At 37.5% G+C, this 25,568-nt stretch overlaps 1 protein-coding gene across 15 annotated transcripts in view; it reads right to left on the reverse strand.

Moving 5' to 3' along the window:
• Positions 1-25,568, reverse strand: part of CTNNA2 (catenin alpha 2) — a 476,933-nt gene that overhangs the window by 366,043 nt on the left and 85,322 nt on the right. For 14 of the 15 annotated variants that reach the window (XM_083835463.1, XM_083835461.1, XM_083835462.1 and 11 more), the window contains one exon: positions 12,749-12,944. The exons of the other annotated variant lie outside the window; for it this stretch is intronic. In XM_083835463.1, the coding sequence (XP_083691589.1) occupies positions 12,749-12,944 (196 nt within the window). The remainder of the gene's footprint in view (positions 1-12,748; positions 12,945-25,568) is intronic. 15 annotated transcript variants of the gene reach the window in all.

Genomic DNA, 25,568 nt, shown 5'->3' on the forward strand with positions numbered 1-25,568 from the left:
TATGTAACAGCATAAGGTTTAAGTCTAGCAGCAAACACAGAACAAATTGCTTATGCCTTCTTTAGGACTGACATGTAATTTGCTGTATCTTGAAAAACAGAACAACCCCTTTGTTTTTATGGATACTGAACAGGAATCCTGGTTATAAAATGTTATTTTCTTTGACAAGTATTTTAGAGCACTGTCTTTTTAATTGGAGACAGAGCATTGCTAAAAAGGTATTCTACAATATAATCATGTGTAGACACAAACTGAGTTGCAGATTCCATGTAGAACACTGTTCATGATATTAGATAATATGAAAGATTTGAACAACCCATAATTGCTAACAGGCTGTGTTTAAATAATGTAAGTAGGTTGTTCTTGCTTTTTTTTTCTCTTTGTTTGTTTTAAATATTTTCCTCATGGATGCAGTTATGTTATTAAACCAAACAAAAACAACCCTTCAGGACACAAAGATCTGCAGTTTTATCCCCTTTGCAGTCATCCCATCAAATGGGCTGCGACCCCCTGCTGATCATCCCAGTATACTTATCTGCAGTCAAGTTTCTGATTCAGGTACAATGAGACACAAGTCTTTCCACTTTCTATATTCCTCCTGCCTTATTAATCGTATTTCATTATTTATTTCCTATCTTAAAACATTATGTTTTGTTTATTGCATTTCAAAATCCATCCTCTGTAATTGAAATGAGTGCATTTCAGTAGTAATCTCTGTTTGGACATCGTATAATCATTTGTTAGCATTTGGGAAGTCAGTTGTAGAGTATTTTCATACTGAAGAATGCTGCATTCTTCCTAAATATAAATATGCATTTTAAACGCTAATCAGAATTCCCAAAGCTTCACATGAATGCTATTAAATTTTCATCACTCCTGCCCTAACACCTTTCTTTTAAGTTTTTAGTACAGTGTCCTCTAAAACTTATTTCCTCTTTCATTAGCAGTTAGGACTTTGTTCTCTTTCTGTGGAATAATGACCACTTTTTTCATCGTATTAATAGATTTCAATGCCAGGAAAGGCCACATATGATCTAGCTTGATCTTTTCCCATTAAATTTCAGCCACTAGAGCTGTATCCCTCTGGAACTGATTATACAGACAATCTATTTGACTTAAATTTGACTGACTTTACATTTGACATTTAGATAGAGTGATACAAGAAGATGAATCACTATGTATTTTACAGCACAATGGATATCCTTAAAGCTAGTACATATTTTAGATTCAATATTCGCATTTACATCCAATAGCACTACCACCTCATTGACTTCATAGACCACTAAAATGGATCATTTTAATTAACCCAACTACTTTTTTGCTAAGGGACAGTAAAATACTGAGAACACAGAACTTGAAGACATTTAGTCACAGATCTATGACAATCTAATACAATTATTTCACAAATGCTACACTTCAGAAAGAACTTTTCTAATTAACAGTCAAATTAATAGTTCATTTGAAACAGCACTGATACACTTAAGTACAATAAAGCTTTAATTAAATTTCAATTCATAAGTAAATTGTTTTGGATGTAAGAACACATTACCATTTCTAATCCCTCTTTGTCTGCAGCTCTCAGCTACTTCTCAGACTATCATACTTCAGGGATAGACTAAACAACCGACTAGCCTTCATGGAATTGGACAGCTGACACTAACATCTTAAAAGTTGAAGATTGTGGTTGATGCTAGGGAACTTAAAAACACATTGGGCCTCTTAAAATATGAATAAAAACAGAAGCAAATTTTAAAATTCAAACAACTGAATTCTAATGTGGACTCATTTGTTTGCTGGCGCATGTCAAATGTCACGCAGCTGAACTTCAAAGTTCTGCTGAAGACAAGGACAGTGCTTTTGGGTTTATCTCAAAGTAGCATCTGTACTGCCTAATTGTTCCTTGCTTTGCTCCTGATACACCTGATTATCCAACACTTTACACAAGATACCCTGCTCTCACACTCCAGCCAGGAGTGAACCCAATAGTATAACATCCTTTTCAAGGAAACCTGGGTGTGCTTGTTAAGGCAGTTCAGATGCTATGAGTGGCAGAACTGTCTTCCAAAGATTAGAAAGAAACAGAAAGGATTTCTGCTGTGCAGCAAGATACTGGAGTGCATGATTCATACCTGCAGAAAACCTGTTCTTTCTTTTTTAAACTAGACATTTTTCCACAACTTCTAAGCTTATTGTAAACATTTGAGATATTATATTAAAAATAAAAAGCTTTGCTTCTTTTTTTCCTGGATAGCTACAGAACTGAGACAAAAAGCAGATTCAAAATTAGCAGAATATTTCTTCACATAAGCAAGAGCAAACTATTTAAGTAAATATAGTGGGAATTACTTGAAAAAGCTGCTTTTTTATGAACTATGAATAAATTTGTTAAAATAATTATTGCAAAAAAGAACTAAGAAGAATTTAACTGACAATGAAAAATCTTTTGCTTTAAGTCCTAGCAATTAAAGACTTGAATTTAATCATTTAATGGGTTTCTTCATAACAATTTATAAATGGTAAAGAGAAACGTGATTAATATACTCAAGTGAAACATATGAGGTATAGCAAAGAACAACAACTGAAAAGCATGCACAGATATTCCAGCAGTCAGTGAAAAAGAAGCAGTCTAAGAGAACTACTGTGCTGTTCTCCATCAGGCAGACATATTGCATCATTCTGGATATAACTTTCGTTCTGTGAGCTGAAGAGGCTTATAAATACTGTATAGCCAAGCAAGTTAGTCAGTAGATTATATCTATGCCGTAGGCATTGTCAATGAAGTTCAAAATCATAATTAGAATCAGCTCCACCATTCTGTATTATCACATGAAAAAATTGCCCAATGTTTACTTAAATTGGTATTTTTCTGAGATAAGCTTCAGATTCAAGCCTTGATATTTCCTAGTGGGCTACATTTTTGTAACAAAGTTTACCAAAAATTCCCATCAAGTACTGAGAATGGAAGGAACAGCAAGTTACTCCACATTGCGAGCCGACAACGTAAATCATCTCCTAGAAGCAGCGAGTAGGTAGGTAGGACTGATGGTAACACAGATCAATCTAGCGATTGATCAGCTCTCTAGATGTTTTAAAGGGTAAGTTTTCCATTGCTTTGTATCCCTGCTAGTTTATACCATTTCTTATTTCTACTCACTTAGTGCCTATTTGTGAATGACTTGACAGAAGCAGGGGCTACCTGGCTCTGAAGAGAGTACATTTCCATGTGCAGTATAGCCTGGGGTTAATACAGCAGGAGTTATTGCTGCCCACAGCTCACCAGTTACATGGGCTTTCTGATGGGTGTGAGATAAAGGATATAGGCAGATTATGAACATGATCACACAATACAGAACAATTGAGGTTGGAAGGGACCTCTGGAGATTATCCAGTCCAACTCCCTGCTGAGCAGGGTCACCTAGAGCACACAGCACAGGATCACATCCAGGCAGGTTTTGAATATGTCCTGAAGAGACTCCATGGCCTCTCTGGGCAGCCCGTGCCAGTACTGTCACCCTCACAGTAAAGAAGTGTTTTCTCATTTTAGTCGGAACTTCCTGTGCTTCGGTTTGTGCCCATTGTCTCCTGTCCTGTTACTGCGCACAACTAAAAAGAGACCGGCTCCATCCTCTCGACACCCTCCCCTCAGATATTTATACATATTGATGAGGTCTCCCCTCAGTCTTCTCTTTTCCAAGCTAAACAGGCCCAGCTCTCTCAGCCTGTCCTCGTACGACAGGTGCTCCAGTCCTCTGATCATCTTCGTAGCCTTCTGCTGGACTCGCTCCAGTAGCTCCACGTCCCTCTTGTACCAGGGAGCCCAGAACTGGACGCAGTACTCCAGGTGTGGCCTCACCAGGGCTGAGTACAGGGGGAGGATCACCTCCCTTGACCTGCTGACAACAACTCTTCCGAATGCAGCCCAGGATACCGTTGGCCTTCATGGCCTCAAAGGCACATGGCTGGCTCATGGTCAGCCTGCTGTCCACCAGGACTCCCAGGTCCCTCTCTGCAGAGCTGTTCTCCAGCAGGTCAGTCTCCAGCCTGTACTGGTGCTTGGGGTGTTGTTCCACCCTAGGTGAAAGACCCTGCACTTGCCTTTGTTGAGCTTCATGAGGTTCCAGATCACCCAACTCCCACTGATCCCACTGAATGGCAATGCAGGCCTCTGGGGTATCAGCCACTCCTCCCAGGTTTGTGTCATCATATTCTTAACATTTTTTTATTTAAAAAAATAAATTAACATTTTTTCTTACTTTAAAAAATCTGAGAAACAGAAGCAGCAGGTGAAAGGAGGATAGGAAACATGGGCAGTACTGATGAGAAGGTGTGACATATTTTTGTGAAGAAAAACAACATATGTTTTGTCAAATACTGCAGAAATCACCCAAGGATAGAAAATGAAGTATCCACAATGAAAAAGACACACACACACATACACACACACAAAATAAATCTAAAACTCAAAATTAAAACAATAATGGATGAATGAGATTTGCAAACATCACAAATCACAAGCAGGAGAGATTCTAGACTTTTAGTAGATATAAAAATAATGGTAAATGCCATACACTTGAGAGAACTGCCTCCTTTCTCAGTTTTCCTACAGAAACAGCAGCCATAAGGTCTTGAAGACCTAAATTTCAAAAATTGTTTGTCTCTGATAAAGAGGCCACAACTGAGATAAAATGATATAGCTGGCTATCAGAATATGGTAATTTGACACTTATCAGAGGAGAGCAACACGTTATTTAATTATAACAATTTCTGTTCCCTCAGTCTGTAGAATATTAGTCAGAATAGTAAGCCTTTGTAGTATGTGAAAAATGTACTGCAAGAAACGATGTGTTGAAATGGTAAATGGAAAGATAATTAATTAAAATCTTCTGCAGTTTTTAAGATCCAGACATTAGGAAGTGTAATTCAAATTTTCATGCTGTCATTTTGTATTGCTTCTCTCACTGACTACCACTTTCTGAAACCATACCCAAAATTAAAGCCTAACCTGTACTGGAGAGTGAAGCTTCTTTACAGCTGCTCTTAAAAGTTGGATGCCATGACCATGTCATGGAACATATAGTCAAAAATAAAGAACACAGAAGGAAACATAGAATAATGGAATCATTCAGGTTGAAAAAGACCTCTAAGATCATCTCATCCAACCTTTACCCTAGTACTGAAGTCCACCATGAAACCATGCTACTAAGTTCTACGTCAACACGCTTCTTGAAGACCTCCAGGGTCTCCAAGACAACGTCACTGCATATCTCCAGATCACCCCCTCAGTTTTCCTAACCCTATCCATTGCTTCATTAGACAGCTGGAGGAACCCTTATTGCTTTTGATCTGTTGAAAACTTCCATCATTGGTGATGAAAGTTGAAGAGGGCACCTACACACAGTCACACAGTCATCAGAGGTCACTTCATTGCCAGGCTGCAAAAGGTTCTCCTTCCAAGTACTTTCAATCTGAGGCTGCAAAACAACCAATTTTTCAGTTCAAAGTGCGAATCAAACTTCTTTTGTTCAACCAAACAGGAAAAAAAAAAAAAGAAATTCAGTTCAGAATTTCTGCCCAATGAATCAATAGTGATTTCAGGCACTCAGCTGCGATCCAGACGATATTTCACAAGCCCATAAATTAGAACAACTTCAAACAGAGGGGCCGAGAGGCTGATCCCATGGTGCTCTACAGCTTTATGGTAATGGCGTTGTTCTGAGGACTCAGAGACTTCAATTCAAATCTCTGTACTGAATTAATACAGAGGCTTAAATACAGATTTCATGCATGCCAGTCAAATCTGCCTGCAGACCCATTGTTCATGGTTATCTCAAAACTTAATTGAAAATGCTTCACATTTAATACTGCTGGGGATTATTGACTGTGGGCTGAAACTTCCCGGTTTTGAAATTATTGCTGGAAGACAGAACAGGGCAAGGTAACTGCCTATGGCACCTTTTCCAATTTGTAAGACCCTACTTTAAAACAAATTAAAAAATCCTAGTGAAACTATTTTTAAAACTTGACCTAAATTCAGAAATTTCATGCACTGTAGTAGTACACTGTGATGGGTGGTGGAGTAAAATATATACTGAAAAATCTGCCTTAGTTAAAATCCTTTGATTTTTTTTTTTTAATTACTGTGTATTTCTACAATTCTTTCTCAATCACAACCTTTCTTAATAGAAGCATTGCTTCTAAAGAAACAAGTGGTGATTTCAGAATCTGATTTTACAATTCAATTCAAATATTTCTGGAAGTACAGTATTTTTATCATTTGCGATTTGGGAGTAAAATTTAAATTTTGACAGCTGTCAGAAGCTGACATTCTAAAGCAATTTCATTCTTCCCCTGTTACAATGCTACGATAGTCATATAATCTTCTAAAAAGACAATGTAACTAAATATAGTATTAAAAAGGCAAAATCACCCAGCATTAATTTTTATTATTTTTAAAGCATATCGCTGTGTTTTTGTAAAATCTGTCTCAAAAATCTGTGATATTTGGACAACATATCAAATGCCAACCACCCTTCATAACAAACAGCTCTTGAAGTTGCTTTCATAAACTTAAACTACCATGATATAGAACAAAATATTGAAAAGTGCAATGAATACTAGAAAAAATTTAACCAGAGCTGTAACAGAATTGCATCTTTTGAAAATGCTGCAGAGAATAAGTGCAGGCTCTTAGTCCTCAGCTGGCTTTAACAAGAAGCAATATCTTCATCGGTTCAAGACCTCCCCAACAGCCTGAACTATTAGGGATGTATACAGAAAATCACCTGTATTCATTGCATGCTTCGTTACTTTTTTCTTACTTCCCAGGTGTATGGAACCAATTACAGGGGAAAAGCATATTGGGACTGTATAAGGTTTATGGGATGCTTAGTGGGGAAACCATAGGTGAGGAAGAGGATGATCAAGATGGCATGGGAAGGAACAAGCAAAGGAAAATGGAGGAGTAAGAGGATAAAAGGAAACAAATTTGCAAACAAATTACTGGTCAGTGTACTTCCCTAGCTATGCCTTGTGGTATATATGAGTTGTATACGTGGATTTGTGTACGTGTGCCTCCTGTGAATATATGCTCAGCCCTACTGCTGCTTGGAGCTGGAGATGCAGCTGCCTCACTACTGGATTCAGCAACCCCTGGCACTATTTATGTGTATAGAATCTCTTTGATATTCTATACAGTGTCTGCTCATTCATCAGAAGTGCTTTAAATCATTTTGCAAAGGGAACATTAATGTCTTTCAAAAGGTAAATTCTCTGAGAGATGAAATAATTAATGGATTTGAAAACAGACTGAAAGAGCTAGCATTAGAGAATTTGCATAGAATGACATTTAGCATGCTATATTTCCTAGGATGAGCACTGCAAACATGAATAACCATTGGATTCACTTCTAAATGTAACAAGCAATTCAAAATAGATTATGAATATTTTTGAATAATGAGATAGAGTTTTCAGGCTACAGCTTCAATGACTTGTTGAATACACAGCTTCAAATCTCCATGCTCAAAGCTTCCTGTTGCACAAATGGGAGCCGTCAGAGAGACGGGCGAAAAGCAAGTTACAGAGTACCTCATCATAGACACTATTGGCAAAATAAAGAGTATGCTTATTATACACACAGGTTCTTTCAAAAATGTAGACCAAAATTCATTCTCCCATAAAGAAGGACTGACCATAAGTCCAACTTCATCTTTCAGAAACGGAGATGAAGATTCATTTGTCTAAAGTTAACTCCTGCTCTTCGATTATTTCTTTCTAGAAACATACAAACGTACACACAGACTTCTCTCTCTAGAAACAGTGGTCACTAACTCACTAACTTCTGTAAGCAGAAAAAAAAGTTCTCTTGTATTTCACTGAAGAGGATTACAAGTAAACTTAGGGAGAACATAATTTCAAGTGAAAAGGCAAGATTCTTTTTTTTTTTTTTTAAATAATAGCCCCTAATCCAGGTAGGAAGAATAGCTCAGGTTACTTAGACAAATTCTAAGTGATAAATTATTAGTATCAGCTCCTTCTTCATATTTGCCAGATTCAAACCAAATATCCAACAATTCTTTCATTCAGCTCAGACTTTGGGAATAATGATCAGTCAGAAAGACTAAGAAAAATGTCAAAAAATCCCTCAAGCAACCCATGCTTAGATATTAGAGTAACAGATAATTTTAAATATTAGTGAAGTGAGACTTCCTCATTTGTTTTTTGCTATAAAAATGATCTCCTTCTCCATGTCAGATGGTGGTTATATTGTGATACCCAATGGCTTCTACAGAAATGCCTTTAGGAAGTAATTCTACTTCCATGTGTTTCATTATTTATTTATATTTATAAATTAGGAAAAATGCTGGAGAACTCACAAAGAGAGAGGAAGCCTACATCCATTCGTTGAATTCTCATTGACCAAGTGAACCAAAGTGCAATTCATTCAACTAAGGTTTGTAATATTTTAAATTTAACCGCTACAACCAAGATGTTCCAGGAATGTTTTTAGATGCTAATGGGAGCAACTATTTAAAAACAAACAAACAAAAACCAAATCAGGACAGAGGAAAAAGTAGGTTGTTGTAAGTGAGGGCTCCTAGAAAGCCTACTGCAGCCAACTTTCCTGAGCAAGTACATAAAAAGCCATCAGTTTAACGTGCTATGAGAAAAATTCACGCCCTGGACTTAAATGTAAATTTAAAAAAAAAAAAAAGCTTACTAGCAATGATTTCAATGTGAGAAAGGATCAAAACTTGAGGAAGAAGGGGGAGAAGGGTTTTAAAAAAGAATAATCTCTCTATGCTATGCTGTTGTTATTGAAATCAAAAGAGGCATATGAGCTAAAATAGCATTATTATATATTGTTATAAAAAAGCTGGCATTGTGTATGTGAATTTAAGAAGGGCATCAAAAACACACTTTTTAGCATGTTCCATCACCAAGAAAAATGTTGCTAAGAATATTAGTCATTTTGTGTCAGTTGTTGATACATACTTTCAAGTTTACTGACGCTCATAACAGCACATGGATCGTATTCTCTTTATGCAATGTGCATAAATCTCAATGAGCAGAAAATTAATTCTACCTCTAGTTTTATGTTGTCTTCAAACATGAAAAATGTCAACTGATATTTTCTGTTCCTTGATTGAAGTATAAATTTCAGATTATTGTGCGAAGTTGCATCTACCCTCCTTGAAAAGCCGAATTTTAAACACGCAACAACCTGCTGCTGGACCGAATCATGTTTCTAATGAAGTTTTAAGTTATTTGCCAGAAAATTTCTAGGAAAATTATACTAAAAGCACTGATTTCCTAAGACAGACATTTCATAAGTCATTTAATAGACACAATAAATATACATAATCTATTTCCTTGTCTTGTTTCCCTTGGCACTCTAAACTGCTTCTTAATAAATTTATTTGACCTGAGCTCAACAGACCAACAATTCTTTGTAGACTTTCATGTGAATCAGAGCCTGAATGTCTCATCCGCAGGGAACATCCTTCTTCTCTAATGATCAATAAAGGATCAATTGCAATGATCAATAAAGGAGCAACTGCATTTAGACATCTACGCCAGGGAAACATGCCAGTCTTGTCCTCTCCCCAGACCGTATTTCTTGTTTTTTACGAGTTCCTCTTTGATCCTCTGCATTTCTCAAGCTTTATAGTTTCAGGGCCTAGGGTTATTAGAATCAAAAAAATATACAAAAATCTCACTCCTCCCAAAATTTCAATAAGCAGAAGACTGTCTGCTTTCCCTCACCTCTAATGAACGAAGACACAAATGACAAACATCAGTGCTTCGTTTGCTCCCCGTCTCGGAGATATTTTACACAGCTCTGACAACATGTGAATAAACAGCCATGCTGCAAATTATTCAGTCATATAGCAACTGGATAATTTCACTTACATGGCTTTGAACTGAAGCTTATTTTGTCTTTTTTAAGACCTACGGGACCAAACCGGACATATAATAGAATTATTATGGGATACACACACACACACACATACACGCTTAAGAGTTTTATACATAAAATATTTACTTTTTCATAAAACTGTGTGAAATGCAAAAAGAAAAACATTAAAAATCTGTTGATTTTATTTTTTTTTTTTACAACTCAGCTTTGTAAATCAAAACTGTTGATCATCAGAATTTTCTACAGCTATCCAAGTATAATTTATCCTTTAAGATTCCAAGAGTCTTAAAGCTATGCATTCTTTCTTAAAGCTATATATTCTTAAAGCTGTATATTCTTTTCATCCACATTCCTTCCAAAGTATTTCACAAATGATAGAGTACACTTGTTACACACCTATCAATGGAAAGCAAGTCTGTCCAGGATGAATTACAACTGTATATAGTAGCACAAAACAGTATAAAGCAATTTAAGACAGGAAATGAGGAACACCAGAGCCAGCTGTAACTGCAGGAGACATTTTTAGGTTGATGGTGTAATTATCCAAGCTGGAATTTTTCCAGAAAATCAACAAGCAATAGTCTGGAAAAACACAGCCCCAGTTTATTAATCCAGCTCTGTATGCCACTGAGCTAAACATACCATTCCACGTTGCACCAAGGCTGGTCTAGTTTATGTGGCTCGTGTGCTAATAACGGCATTTGGCATCTCCTGCTTTCTTAATTAGGGACTCGTGTTGTACAGACCCAAAAAAGCTGCTCCACTTTTCTGACATACGTTTTTCTAGGCTGCAGTGTTGACAAAAGATGTCTGTATCATTCTGCACAATACTGCTTAAACTCTCTATTCGTCTCTCTACTGCCTGCATCTTAAAATAAATACATAAAAAAATACCAAAACAAAACAAAAAATAAAGGGGGTGGATTTTAAAAGAATAAAAGGCTTGTTGGCAATTAAGAAGTCAGAAAATCATTTTCAGGAAGAAAACCAAAACTCTCCACAGCATTCTTCTTAAATGTCTTTAGCTTTACAAAGCATAAATGTGCAAAGAAATCATTGTTAACTACCATAATGATCTATTGACAAAGAAAGCTAAATAAGGAGCTCAGACACAGTGCTAATGAATGTGGTGCATAAGCCTGGATCAGAGAGCATGACTGATGGATCAGGGCTGATGACTCTGAGACAGTAGAAAGCTCCTCGAGACAAGCTAGCAAAATTGAGTCAGCATCACAGCCCCAAAGGAAGATAGCTACAAATTTAGAGGGAAAACTGAAGATGCTCTTCTAGAATGTGACATAGCACAAAATAAGTAATGTAAGCAACAGGAAACTGAAGTAGCTGGCAAATGAAACTTCATGACAGAACAACCAAGCATCAGCATCAAAATTCTAAAAGAAAACAGAAACAAACAAAAACAAAAAACTGGCATAATGTTCTACATAAGAGAATACAGCAAACACTGAATTTATTATGATGTACTAGTGATTGAATATTAAAAAAAAAAAAACCACAGAAACAGGAAAACTGTGAAATCAAATATACGTATAGTGTAAGACAGCCTCAATATAGAACAGACCGGAATATTCACAGGTCAACATTTATGTGTACAGGATTGTAACCCTGCCCACTCGTATGATCACTTGAGTCCAATTTTTAAGAACTAAAAAAAACATCAAATGAGTCCTGGGGCCTCATTGAAAATCAGTAAGTATTTTATACTTAAGTGCTTGAGATTCTTTTTCTAAATCTCAGTTGGAAATCTGCCAGTCTTGTTCTAAAGCCTAGGAATGATGATACAGGCAGATGGTATCTTCAGATTATAGGATTTACAATGGAAAATACCAAAAGGTACTTAATTCTGTTGTAACAAAGATAATTACAATCAACGTCAATAAAAAGGGTAAGTTTTTCTTATGGGCATGTATTGAAAATATATTTTTCCCCCACTACACGTGTAAATCTGAAAGCGTCTGACATACATTTCACCTTTTGAAGGAAAATTGTCAGATGATACCCACAGAACCATGGATATCCACGACATTTCTGAAATTTCAAAGCCTTATTCAAAAGCAGTTTTCTTATAATACCAATATAAATTTCAAAAATTAAATTTGGCAAAACCAGCATTAGTTCTGCTAGCAAAGAAAACATCTCATGGCTGACTCCAATGCCCAACTAAGCAATTTTCTGTAAGGCTACGTATCTTAAAACTTGCAATTTTACCTACACAGGTTGAAAACTAATGTTAACATTTATCTTAATATCGCCAATACTCAACAAAAATGTTTTTAATATTGGTATTATCTGCATATTTTCAGAGTATGATAACCTTTGCATGTATTTCAATACATGCTTGAAACCACAATTAGATTGTTCAGAAAAGTATGTACCATAATACTAATTCTACATTTGCATTCACAGACTTTAAACTACTGCTCAAAGTTTAGCTAAGTGACAAATTATATCATTTTGTTACATAGCAGAATAAAAAGCAAGTTCAAAATTAAACAGTAAGCTTTGGCATTGGGCAGCATGGCTGGTAAATAATGTTTGAGTTTACTACTTAGTGGTAGAAAAAGGAAAAGGTAAAAAAAACTCTACATACTGCTTTACAAAGTTAAAACAGTCTTTGTACTCATTGCCAGTGACAAAGGTAGAGGTGTATTAATATCTGTATGCTATGTATATATACATAAATATTATACCTATAGCATAGTATAAGAGTGGTTTGTCTTACACTATCAGAGAAGCTGATACACTTGATTTGGAAGAAATCTTGAAGAGACTCAAGCGTGGCAGTTACACCACTGAGCAGTTTGTTCCACATACCTTGTTTGCGTACATCCTCTACAGCAGCAACCAGTTCCTCCTTCAGATCCTGGCTCTCCTTAGCGATTTGATCTCCTTTTTCTAAAAAGTTCTGAGTAGCCTGCTCTACCGAGGCAGCCAACACATGAGCCTTCTTAGAGCGCCCTTTCTTCTTGCCGGACGGTCCCTTATTGCTTGTGTTAACGAGCGTTGTTACCTTTGGGAAAGAAAAAAGAATTTTCTATAAGTCTGAACAATTTTTCAGCTCTTAAGAGCAAAATAGATAGTCACCTAATTCAATGTTCTCGGTATTTTCTGTTGAAATGATGCAATGGTCACATGCATTGAATATATAAAATCTAAAGGTCAAAGTCCAAAGCATGGCAGCACATGCCCCAAAAAAAAGGTTTTTACTTTTAGCTTGTATTTAGTCTGGTCTAGGCAAATCAGCAGGCAAGCCGGGAAGGGGAGAAAGAAGAGAAACTTTTGTCACTGGTCTTCATTTTAAAAAAATGAATAAGCCATTAAAATGAAAACCCAACACACATACAGGTCAGTAACTATTTGAAAAGCAATCTCCTCTAGAGATAAGTACCACCACTTATGTTCAAGCAGTGACAAAACCATTGTGGCTGTCTTCTAGACATTAAGGAATGAGTAGCTCCTGCTGCAAAGATTATACAGGTTAAAAGTATTCTGTGTAATAGTGCTTCAGTATATTTATAACACATTTGTGTAGGACAACAGTGGACAGTAAAATGGTCATACTTTCTCTCCAGTGTTCAAAAAGAAAGGAAATCTGCTTTCATATTTTTAGAATCTCCTACAAGAATTCCTTATTCAGGAGTCAGATCAGAAACCCGAACCACATAGCTTAACAATACAGCGCAGCATATACAATACAGCACATACATCACAGCTTTTTGATGGATAGACCAAAAAAATTTAACATCGCTTCAGCTATAGCAGGATGTGTTTCTGTAAAGCCCAAATATCAGATATCATCAGGTGCTAAATACACGAAAAAAAGCAATGGATCCATAATGCTCAGTGATCCAATTCACCCTAGCCAGGATATAACCCAGGGCAGTCTATATAAGTGGCATATCTGTGTGCTAACCTAAAAATTTACTGTAAGAAAAATAATAATTAAAAAAAGTCTTTGCAATAGACAGACAATACAAAGCAAGAAAGATCCTAAAAGGAAGTAAAAAAAAACCTCACTGCCATTCCGTTCCTATTACAAGAAGCATGACAATGTGTTACAGTTGTGACCAAAGAGCCTTTCATCACACTCTTTGTGCTTTTTCAACCACATATGAAAACAGGGAGACTAAGGAACCTTAATAAAAATAAAATAGAAAAGGCTGTCAAGGCTTGAAAACACCATACACACAGATGTACAGGGAAAAAATGCCTGGATACAGCAGGATAATATTCTACCATCATCTGTTTTATTCCACTACTTATATTTAGAAATATTTCTTTTTTATTATTTTTCCCATGAAATTATTCTTCAATACAATTTCCTGAAGATCCTCTCATGGCTGATCATTGTCTATATAATAATTTTAGAGCTTTATGAAGATACTAGGATAATTCTGTAATATAACTCAGGTTTATCCGAAAGAATGGATTTATCCAGTACATCATGGGGAGTACAAAGACAACCTTTCAGATGCAACAGGCAACAAAACTGACTGAGCACCTACTGAAATTCACAGAAGTGATCTGAAAAGGAAGAGAACAACACTGGAACTTGATATTAATTGTTTGAACTTAATGAACAAACTAGAGGTATACTGCCAAAACAGTGAGATAATAAAGGGAAGAAAAAGATCTGAAGCAAAGAAAAGTTGGTCAATAAATGGTAGATACAGGGGTCAATAGCTTTAAAAAAATAACCAAATTCTTCAAATAGCACAAACACAAAGAAGTTGTAGCTGGCAGAAGAACTGCTAAAGTCCTGTGAAGACACGGGGATTACTCAGATTACAGACCTCTTTTGATACCCTAAAAACGTAGTTTTCCACTAAAAATAATAAAACGCAATTTGACAGGATTGTGCTACCTGCAAGTCTGCTCCTTCTAAGAATGGTTCAACTACCAAGATACTTTTCATCTAACCTTACCTACACATCTCTTGTAAGACCAACTAGAACTACTGAACTGCTGCAGTCAACAAACAGGAATGGGGAGCATAGCTGTCATAGAATAAGATAAGTTTGTGCATAGAAATAGATACTGTCTCATAAAATAGGAGAGAAACACAGAAAACCAGGGTGAGAACAAGCAAGTAGGTATAAGATTTCTCAGTTAAGTGAAATAAATCCTGAATAAATATTTCACCACCATAATCTCCAAAACATTTTGATGGTACACATAGAGTATGTATTTTAGATATATATACATGTATGCTTTAATAAAATGGTTCAACATGCTGGATTTACTAGTCCAACAATGTTCTCAGTAGAAGCAACAAGCCATTTACACACAGCCCTCAGAGCATAACAACTCTCAACAGGCAATTTCAAATAAAACATACTTACATAGCAAAGTAAACATCCTGATTTAATTCACACGAACTGTGTCGTTTCCTCCTTTAGGAGGCTTTCCTCCTAAAACTCTTAAGTATGGGAGAAGCCCTGCAAAAATCCATCTCTTGAATAGATCAGCACGTAATATGCAAAGCAGAATGAAAAACAGTAATTGGTTGAACATACATCAGTTTTAATTGTGTGTGTTTTGCTTAATGGGAGCTGGCTGGGAATCAGTTACTGTTCCTTTTTCTTTCCAAGAAGGCAGAAGGACAAATGATGAATTCTGATTTTTGCACGTAATCAGATGAGCTGCAGGTGCCGGTATCCCAGACGAGGGAGACTGGTTTGCTGAATTCCCAAAACACAAACAGTTAGAAGCCTCGTACCTTATTCAAGACGCTCAAAGGATGGTTGTAAGTGCACATTACAGGTTCAAATAAATCAGGAAGTCAGAAACAAATGTTGATATATTTTGCCTTATATATTGTGAGCTTTTTCTCTCCGCACCTGTAGTAAGCCTAAGGAGTTTTCAGAATAACTTTTAATAGTGTACTTTTTGAACAGGGATGGACAAAAAAATCCATACCATTAAAAAAAATGATAAAGAAACAGTTCTTTAGGGAGAGGAAGAAAGCTGAGAGTGGTCTGTTTTCAGAGAAAACGTGCTCACAGCAGATACTTGTTTCAGATTTGAATAGTTTTCTTAGATATCTAATTACAGACACCTACAGAAATGCAATCAAAACAGCATAAAACAATATGTTTGTAACGTGTCCTGTGGACAGGGAGACGGGCAGGCTGCATCGATTCCAGCCCCAGCACGGTCAGTCGGGTCTCCAACCTTGTGCACAACTCCAGTTTAATTTCACTTCTCTATTCCAGATGCTTCAATCTGCTTGGAAAATTACTCAATAGCACATTCACTTAAATGACCTTAATAGATTAAACTAATTACTTTGCTGAATCAAGGTCCCAAACTAATTTGATCAAAAAAATACTTCATTTCAGAGACAGTCTCATTTACTGCGCCAGAAGAAAACACCAAAGGTTAGTTTCCTTAAGAAAAGAAAACGCACACTACATCCTGATTTATTTTAACACACACACCTTTCAGCTACTTGTAACAAAAGCATAAAATTGAAATCTCTGCCACGAGTAATAATTTATACATGTAAATACACGTCCTTCAGAAAAGCCTCCACGTTTTGAATTCATCAATCACAGCAGGTGTAGGAGTGAACATGTACAGAATGACGTGGCCCAACATGGTCTGCTCCTAATGTACAGTTTCAAAAAGTAATCAGCATATCAAAACTAGATAATGAGAACTTACGAGCATAGCAAAACATCTAAAATCTGCAATTGCCAGAAACTCCATTCCCAATGCAATTTTTGAGCATATGAGAAAGGCTCAGAGGGCTGAAATGACATATAGAGAAGAAAGCATTGACAAGCAGACACAGAGTGTATATACTCTTTCCAAAATGTAAATATTTTCCAAAGGACGTGATGAAATTTCCTAGTCTTGTGCCATGAGCCAGAAATCTCTGCTGTAATTGCTACTGCCATGCCTAGAAAGCTGGGCGCCTCATTCAATGAGTGTTCACGGTCATCTTCCTTTTGCATTGATTCAGAGAAAACTGGTGCGGACTTGCAGGACTGCTAGAGATACTCCTCTGCATTTATTCCTAGATGACTTATTCTCTCTATTAGGGATGAAGACCTGGTGCCAGCAGTGAAGTTGGCTTGCATCAAGTCACAGATGACAGCAGCTTGGGGACCAGTCGATGCACTACAGGGCAGGGCTGCCACTTGCAGGAACCACACAGAAGTTGATGAAGACAAGTGCCTGGTCATGCACCAGTACCGGAGGAACCCCTGGCCATAAGATTTAGGGACTGACAGGCTGGGGGGCAAATCTGCTTCGAGGGACCTGAGGGACCTTCATAGGCAGCAAGCTGCCATCAGCCTGCCCTGGCAGAAAAGGCAGCCAACAATACCTGCGCTCTTATACCTTACGATAAACTCTTAATACTATATACTATACACTTACTAAGTAGAGAAAGATACTCTTACTCTATACTCTTAATGCCTAAACCTCAGCAGAAGCATAGCCAGACTGAGGGAAGCGATCATCCCCCTCCACCCAGCACTCCTTGAATTGCATCTGGAATATCCAGCCTGGGCCCCTCCAGTACAGGAAGACAGGCAGATGTTGAAACAAGAGCTTCAGGCTGGATATAAGGGAAAAAAATGTACAATGATTTGTACAGATACAATGATTTTCCTTTATATAGCAGATTTTATTCGAGATCCCAGAAAAGTTTCTATATACTTTAATAGAATGACCTGATAAAAAGAGCTAAAGGGAGTAAAGTTCAGGAGCCTCCTGATGCAAAGATCTCCCACCTCCCATAAATGTACAGCAACTGATAACTAACTGCAGTACTAACTGCAATGCTGGGGCTCCCTTCTCTCCAAACAAAGCTGGACCATCACGCAGCAACAGCTGGAAGATTCCTAGGACCGAAAGGCAACAAAGCAAGGAGAGGAACCATTCTCCAGCATGGGCTGAGGGCATCTTCTGCTTGGGATAGGGGAATTCTGGATTCCAGCCTTTGCACAGCCAGGTTGGGTTCTGCACAACACACAGCTCTTACAGAAAGAAAACCGCTCATAAAAAACAGAATCTGACAATTTTGCCCACCTGGGATACCTGGTGTCAGCTTATTGGAAATGACATGAAATTAACATTGAACTGCTAAGAAAGCAGTCTCTGCCAAAATCAGCAGTACCACTCAGAGAAGTCAGACATGCTGGGAGAGGAAAATTTCTTCCATCAGTAAAAGAAAAACCCTTGATACATTAGCTGCTTTCCCCTTCGAACAAAGCCATACATCAGTCTATAACTGAAGTTGTAGAATAAAAAGAAAGAAAGAACCTGTTCTTATTAACACTGTGCTTGAGTTTTTGAGAAGTGTCTACCCGGAAGATTTTAACTGTATTCATGGGGAGAAGAAAAAAAGAAAGAAAGAAATTAGACAAGAACATAGCTCACTTTTCTGCCAAGGCTTTAAAGCTAACTGGTTTACTTTAAGTAACTTACCCCACCTATGCATGTACAAAGGAAGGAATGTCTGTATCAGTTGAAGTTACTAATTAATGCAGATCTCACAAAAATTTAGTACAATTATCAAATATATCACTTGATAATTACCATAAGCTCATTCGGCAATCCTATAATGATCTTGGCTTTGTGATCACACTAGGGAACCTTGCTCTCCTGTTTTATTGAAGAAGCTTCACGCAGTTCTAGCACAGATCTCTGTTGGAACAACAGAACTTCACTAATTAATAGCTCAGTCCCACCCCGAATTAAGTCTTCCTTACACAGCCCCATCAGCACAAAAGAAAGGTGAAGACGTCGTTGATAAAAGGAGAAAACTGTATTAGCATGGATTTCCCTGCTGCAGAGGTCGCGGCAGGGATGCCAGCAGTGAAAGGGGCCAGAGCTGGCTCAGACATTCATCAAATTAATCCCAGTCAGCAGCTCCAGCTCATGGAAAGAAGAGCATTCCTGACAGCGTGAATTAAACTGTCCTCCCTGCAGATTTCTGAAAAGCATGGGCCGAAAGTTTAACAATTGCGAAGTTTAAGAACTGCAGTTTCCCCCACACCACTTTCCCCAATATCTGCTTGAATTGGATTGGATTAGTTAGTACAGATTTTCTATAACCACATCACGCAACATACTAATCTGGACACTTTGGAGGAAAATACTGATATGCACTTTTTCACTGTACTACTACTCCTTGGGGATCGTCACTGATCGCCCACCAAGTACTCACTCCTTGTCATTTCTTAATATTGAAATTATTAACATGTATATAATTATATATAGTATAAGTAGTTATACATAATTATATAAATATATTAATATTGATAGGGGGCTGGTGGGGTTTTCCAGCTGGAGGACAGCATTCATCTGCTTGTGTGTTTTAATACAGACGGTAAATCAAGTATGGCCATACAAACGTACCTTACATAAACAAGTCAGGTCAGGACTAGATGACCTTCGAAGGTCCCTTCCGACTGAATTATTCTAAAACAACTCACATAAATGGTTTGGCTGCAACACGTGAAGTCAGCGTAAAAGGGCCTCTCGGAAAGATTACTAATTGTTCGCAAGAAATGCTGCTATTTGCCCCTGCCACCCCTATTTTCAAGTATATATTAACTCGCTCTTCCCAGAGGCATTTCTTTGCATGCGAGCAGCTACAAGTTATTCCTCTCATTCCTCTCTTCTCACACGCTTCCGTATCAGCAATCTGCTGGAAACGCTCAGTGACCTGCAAAAAGACAGCCCTGACATTTTAGCGTAAAGGACCCTTTCGCTTCTAGAGATAAGACCCATCCAAGTGGAAGGCTAGCCTTAAATCCTCAGTGGTTATACTAATGGTATCCCCCCTGAGCACCGTTTTTAAAATCCTCCTGTTTCTGAAAGAATTTTGTTCCATCCAGGAGAAAAATCACCACAGCTGTCTGGAAAACAACAATTTCATTTTTTCCAAACTGTCTTCGGGTTTATGATTTTTTCTCACAATTGGTTTTCTTTGGCAGCAGGATGAAACAGAGACCTTTCAAAATACTTTGTGAGAGAAACAGATCGTGTTATGGGTTAAAGCACTGCCATGACTATGGGAAGATCAAAATCGAGTAGTGAACCAGTCTGAACGCAGAGCTTGTGAGCTCCACTTTGACCATCCAGAACCAGGGAAAAACCACGTGGGACTTTTGTCTTTACATATTCCCAGCTCTGCACACTGCAAACTTTAAGATCTGGCTCTCAGCAGTAGCTCATTAGGTAATCCTAATCCAACCATGAGATTTATTGAGCAAAATGCGGTAAAAATTCTTTCAAATTACAGCGCCATTCACGTGCAAAACAGGGGAGCAGGTAACTTGTTTCTTTTCCTATCTGCGCTTATTCTCAGGTACTGCCTGAAAAGCTGTGCGTTGGTTTTTTTTCATTATTACTCTTGGGAACGCACATGATCTGCTGAGCGTGATTCAGTCTTCAATGTAACTCTTTTTTTTTTTAATAATAATCTTCAAAGTTCTTGATCAACTTAAGTAATTTGCCACTGCCCCTAGCCGACAAATCATAACCGTTTTTTTCTAACAGCTTACATAATTAACACCTGTAATTATCTCTGCACAATTAGCACCAGCTGTCCACCTAATTCATAAAAATGAAATTCTTTTCTCTGTTAAAAACAGATATTTGAATTTTCATCGACTAACGTGACCACCCACACTAAACGCCAGTGCTTTAATCCAGTCTTTCTGTTCACATTCCAGACCCCTTCAATGTTTGCAACACCTGCTGTATCAAAGAACTAACAAATCAGCAGACAATTCTCTCTAATGTATACATTATTAGCCAGGATGTTAAATTAAAAAACAAAACAAAACAAAAAAAACAGTGACACACCTACTTTCTGGATGTCAGTACATAGATAACTCAGGGCACACTGACTGGAGCCAGAATATTTTCAGCCAATCTAGCTCGAGGACAGCTAGCTGCTCTGATTCGCTTTTCCCCTGCCTTATACAAATTCCTGGACAAATTTGCATATTTCTATTCTGTCAACATGATGTACCTTTAGGATGTAATTTAGAGATAGCAACTCTGTCACTGTTCATTTATATTCTTCTTATCAGTGTTCACACCACGGGAAGAGGCTTATATCCTAGTCCATGTGAATGAATATTGTATAAGGCACTTTTAAAGTTCTTCAGTAAGTATTTTAAAGTTCTTCTGTAAAGTATTAATTCTCTGCGGAATTCCCTTTTACTTGTTCTGTTAACAAAAAGCAGCAAAAACAACAAAAAACATATCACACATTTTCCTCCTATACATCTTCTGGAACATTATCTTTTATACAGCAGACACAGCAAACCCTCCGTGTGTTTCCCCCACACCAGCCAGCCATGTCGCCTCTGCTGTGACCCCAGAAAAATCCCTAAAGATACCAAAAATGTAGTTCAATTGCTGTAGCTCATTCCACTTTTGTACAAATCCCACCACCAAAAGTGCCAGTGAGCGCCACTGGTTAATGGGGCCATGCTGTGGTGTGGACACATCAGCTGGGACCTGCTCGGGGACCACGACCAGCCCGTGGAAGAGGCAGGACAAGCGCTGACACTCATTACAAGGTCCTCTCTGCCTGTGCTGCTGTGATTGCAGAACTTCTCTTAAGAGCTAAACAATTCTCCTCCTCCATAGAGGTTTCTGGTACCTTGTCAGGAACGTCGGCAATTCCAGCTCGTGCCAAGCTGGAAATGCTTAAGGAGGCGTTTAATTGGTCCAATTAAGGAATCTGTAATTACTTCCAGGTTACTATCGCTCCGAGAAAAAAGTCTTCAACAAAATTGGTTTGATTCCCAAAAAATCTCCTTAATGTCTACAATGCACGTAAAATACAGAAGGCAAATTTAAGATGTTCCTTTGCATCTCCTGACTGCCCAAACTCCCTCCCAGAAACAGCCGGCTCCAAGTCAAGCACAACTGCCAAAGGCAGGATGAAATGCACACTCCTGGTATTTTTGACCAAATCTGCCATATCTCACAAAAGTAATCAGATGATGTTAACCTCTTACCGACTCATTGCTGTATTTAAGCTATCACCACGCATTACCTCATCTATCCATCTTATTAAACTTTAAGCATCTCCCTATGATAGAGTCTTCAGTTAACAGTAAACCTGCTCACATGCCCCAAACAGACTTGGTATAAAGCATTCAAGCTATTTAACACTGAAGTACTCAAGTAGTGCTAGTTATACCATGTACTTTTTAGCTTTTTTCAAGCAATTTTGGTCATACCATTTCAAGTTACGTTCATTTTCAATTACATACAAGTAGGGAAGGCTAAAACAGACATTTTTTTGGTCTCTGCTCTCTAGACTGTGTCTTCCTTTTACACTAAACAGTGATAGGGTAAAGAAGCAGCAGCAGTCCCAGCAGCATGCCCCAAAACCTCACCTTAAACTTTCCTCAAACTCCTGAAACATCCCTGAGGCTGGAGTCGCATACACTTACACATCACCTCTCTAGCTTAATGATTTGTGACTTTTTCCTGCCTTAACGCCGCGTTTTAGCAGGAGGACTATCTCACCTGGCTGAGAACTGGTGGTAGAGCACTGCCCTGGGGGTGAGAAATGTGGGTCTGAAGTACCCCAGGCTCAGAAGAGCTGAACCAAGGCTTCTTGCTTCATAGGTCAGTACCTCAGCATCCAGAGTATTTTCTAAGAAAGTGGGCTGCCAAACTAATGTGGTTGGGTTTTTTAAAACCATGAATGAGCCATTTTTCATCCCTGAAGGAGGACTTAGATCAACTTCAAGCAATCTCGCGGTCTGTTAATCACCAGATTAACAGGCATGAGCTCCAGAAAGGGACGGCATTTCAAAAAGCCCCACTTTCTTCAACGTTTCTCCCACTATTTTGTCACTCTCACCCATAAGCGTCTCTCTTCTCCATGTGTTGAACAGGAAGCCTAAGCATTATCATAGAATTTGGATTTATGAATTACACTCCAGGAGCTTGAAAGGGTGCCCGAAAAAGGATGCCTGAAAGAACTTGGCATCTCCAGACCTTTGAGTCTTCCCAAGCTCCACACCAAGGACGTTTATGGGTTTTATATAGCATAGACTGAATTTGGAGCAACATTTGGAGATATTAACTCCTGCCCATGATCTTATGACCATCTTCACTGTTTATCATTGTCCTTGTGAGACAACGGCGTGCATTCATTTGGGAACTTCATATGTTGAAACCAGTAAAGGCAAGTTAGTTAGCTCCAAATGATTATAAAATACGCACTAAGCAGCAGTAACCTCAAAGCAGGCAGAAGCATTAACTTTCAGCAGTGCGCAATCATCTTAGCAACAAGCGAGCAATAACTGAGGATGAAATAATTCCTTGCATTCAATAATTTTAATTTAACTTCATTCCAAGTTATTACTAGTCCAAACATCATACTGACATCATTTCTTTTCCTTGATAATTAAAATATTAAATGCCATCAATAAAGTAAGCGCATTTTCCTGTTTTTCTCCAATTTCACCAATTTTATTTTGGGGCAAGACTTTGTTACACTACTTGCGTAAGTACAAGAAAAGTCATTAAGATATGCAAGTTGCTTTAAGGCTATGAAGCCCTCAAGACAAGCTGCTAGCAATCTACGTAAATTATGAGAAATAAAAGATCCAAAATAACACCTCATTAACTCCAGTTCCTTCCAAAGCTGAATACTGAACTAATAATCAAGCTTTCAAACTCGTAACATGCATTATGTGAGAAATGCATAAACGGCTTGCTATTTATTATTAGCACAAGATTAAGCCTTGTGGTACTGAAATTGTACCAAAAGTAAAAGACTGCTGGTATTATGTATTAAGCAAGATAAAATCAACAAAGAAATTTCCACTGACGTATTGAAAGTAATCAGTGTTAGCCAATCAGAAACGAAGCTACTTTGTCCTAAATATTGGTAAGTGGATCCTCCAAACCTCAAAAGGCAAGACAAACAAAACGCACGCATCTGTTGCTGAATCAGAACCAAATGTAAGCACGTTTTTTTCTGATCTCCAAGCACCGAATCATTTGAGAGCTTTAGAGAAAAAACAGTATTTAAAATCTCAGTGTCAGGCTATCTCCCAGTTAGCTCTTAATCTTTATTCTTCTCAGTTCTTTAGCAGAATAGAGAATGGTTCAGAGCGTGCCTGACTCACTCCAGGAAGATATTGCATCTAACCACATGAGGGCACGCTACACTGCGGGAACAGCAGAACACGTAACTTGTGAAATCCCTGGGTTTAGAGGACTTTGGGGCTGTGTTATAGGGTCTGAATGACACTTATCAGTAAACAGCACATATTTTACAAAGCAAAATCGCTAGCTGATATTTCACATATTTTGTTGACATCTTTTGGGTTAAAAAACTGTTAGAATCTTTAAGACAACATTATCTAAGATTGAGTTCTTTAAAGAACTCAACTGTAAAGCAGACAAAGTATTAAGGGGAAAAAAATAGCATAAGAGATGGTAATTTCTTTACTAAGCTTCTCCAGCTTTCACTAAGTAATTCTGGGCTTATTTTATTGAAGAAAAAATAATATTTCCTTAACAGACATTGTATCTAAAATACAGGATTTAATATTATGTTTTTGTTTGTTTGATTTTCCAATGAGTAAGGCATTTTATTAGAAAAAATAACGTAAGAGGATTCAAATAATCTTAAACTGAATATCAAACTAAGACACCAGGCAACTATAAACTATATAAAAAAATATATTTCAGCATAAAACTATGTTGAAATTTCTCCCAAAACAGAAAGGGCGAAACAGAAAAGGTGACACTCCTGAAGGAGGCAGAGGTGAAGGATGCTGGACCACCATGGGTAGTGGTGACTTCAAAAGCCTCTCTCCAGTAGCTACTGAGGGAGCCTCGAAGACTACCTCCCCTAGGATGAGCATACTGTTTGTGAACTCTCCTAAACAGCATTCAAAGCAGTCTTATACATCACTAAAAACCTAAGGAAAATGATTCCCAGGAGTTTCAGTTTCAGTTAATGGAAAGTAATGGAAGTGAAATACTTCAGACATATGCAGTGAGTTAGTACTCTAGTTTCTCTGTAACATGCAATATAATTTCATTTAACAAAAATCTTTCCCATAAAGAACAGCAAAAAACAGAAGAAACAAATCTCCCCCTCTATTTATGCAACAGATAAAGTCAAAATCTCCCCAAAATGGATATTATTCCATTTACTGGGAGTTCTACTTCCAACACTATGAAGAATAATGAAATTAACTTATTCTTTGAGTCAAAAATTGTTTGTTGTTGTTTGCTTGCTTTTTGTTTTGCTTTTAAATAACAACTGGGGAAATTGAAGAAAACAATTTAAAATGACTACCAGGAAAATGAATAAAAATCTTTTTTCCAAGAAGACTGTGCAAATTTCTTTAAGGTAAAATCTGGACAGGTAAAAGCAATTGTTATTACCATGTTATTTCAATCCTTATCCAAAACAACTTTACTAAAATGAAATCGTAAGTCTACAAAATGATATAATCATCTGCAGCAGACCATACTAGACTATTACACTTTTTTGTTTTCTTCTCCTAAAATGTTTTTTGTTTTTCTTTTTTGCATTTGATCAAACAGTAAGTGGGCACTCAAATATCCAGTCTGGGGAAAGAATGACTTGAATTACTGAATTTGAACAGAATACAAT

The sequence above is a fragment of the Anser anser genome, assembly GCF_964211835.1.
Source record: "Anser anser genome assembly, chromosome: 4".
Taxonomy (NCBI): Eukaryota; Metazoa; Chordata; class Aves; order Anseriformes; family Anatidae; genus Anser; species Anser anser.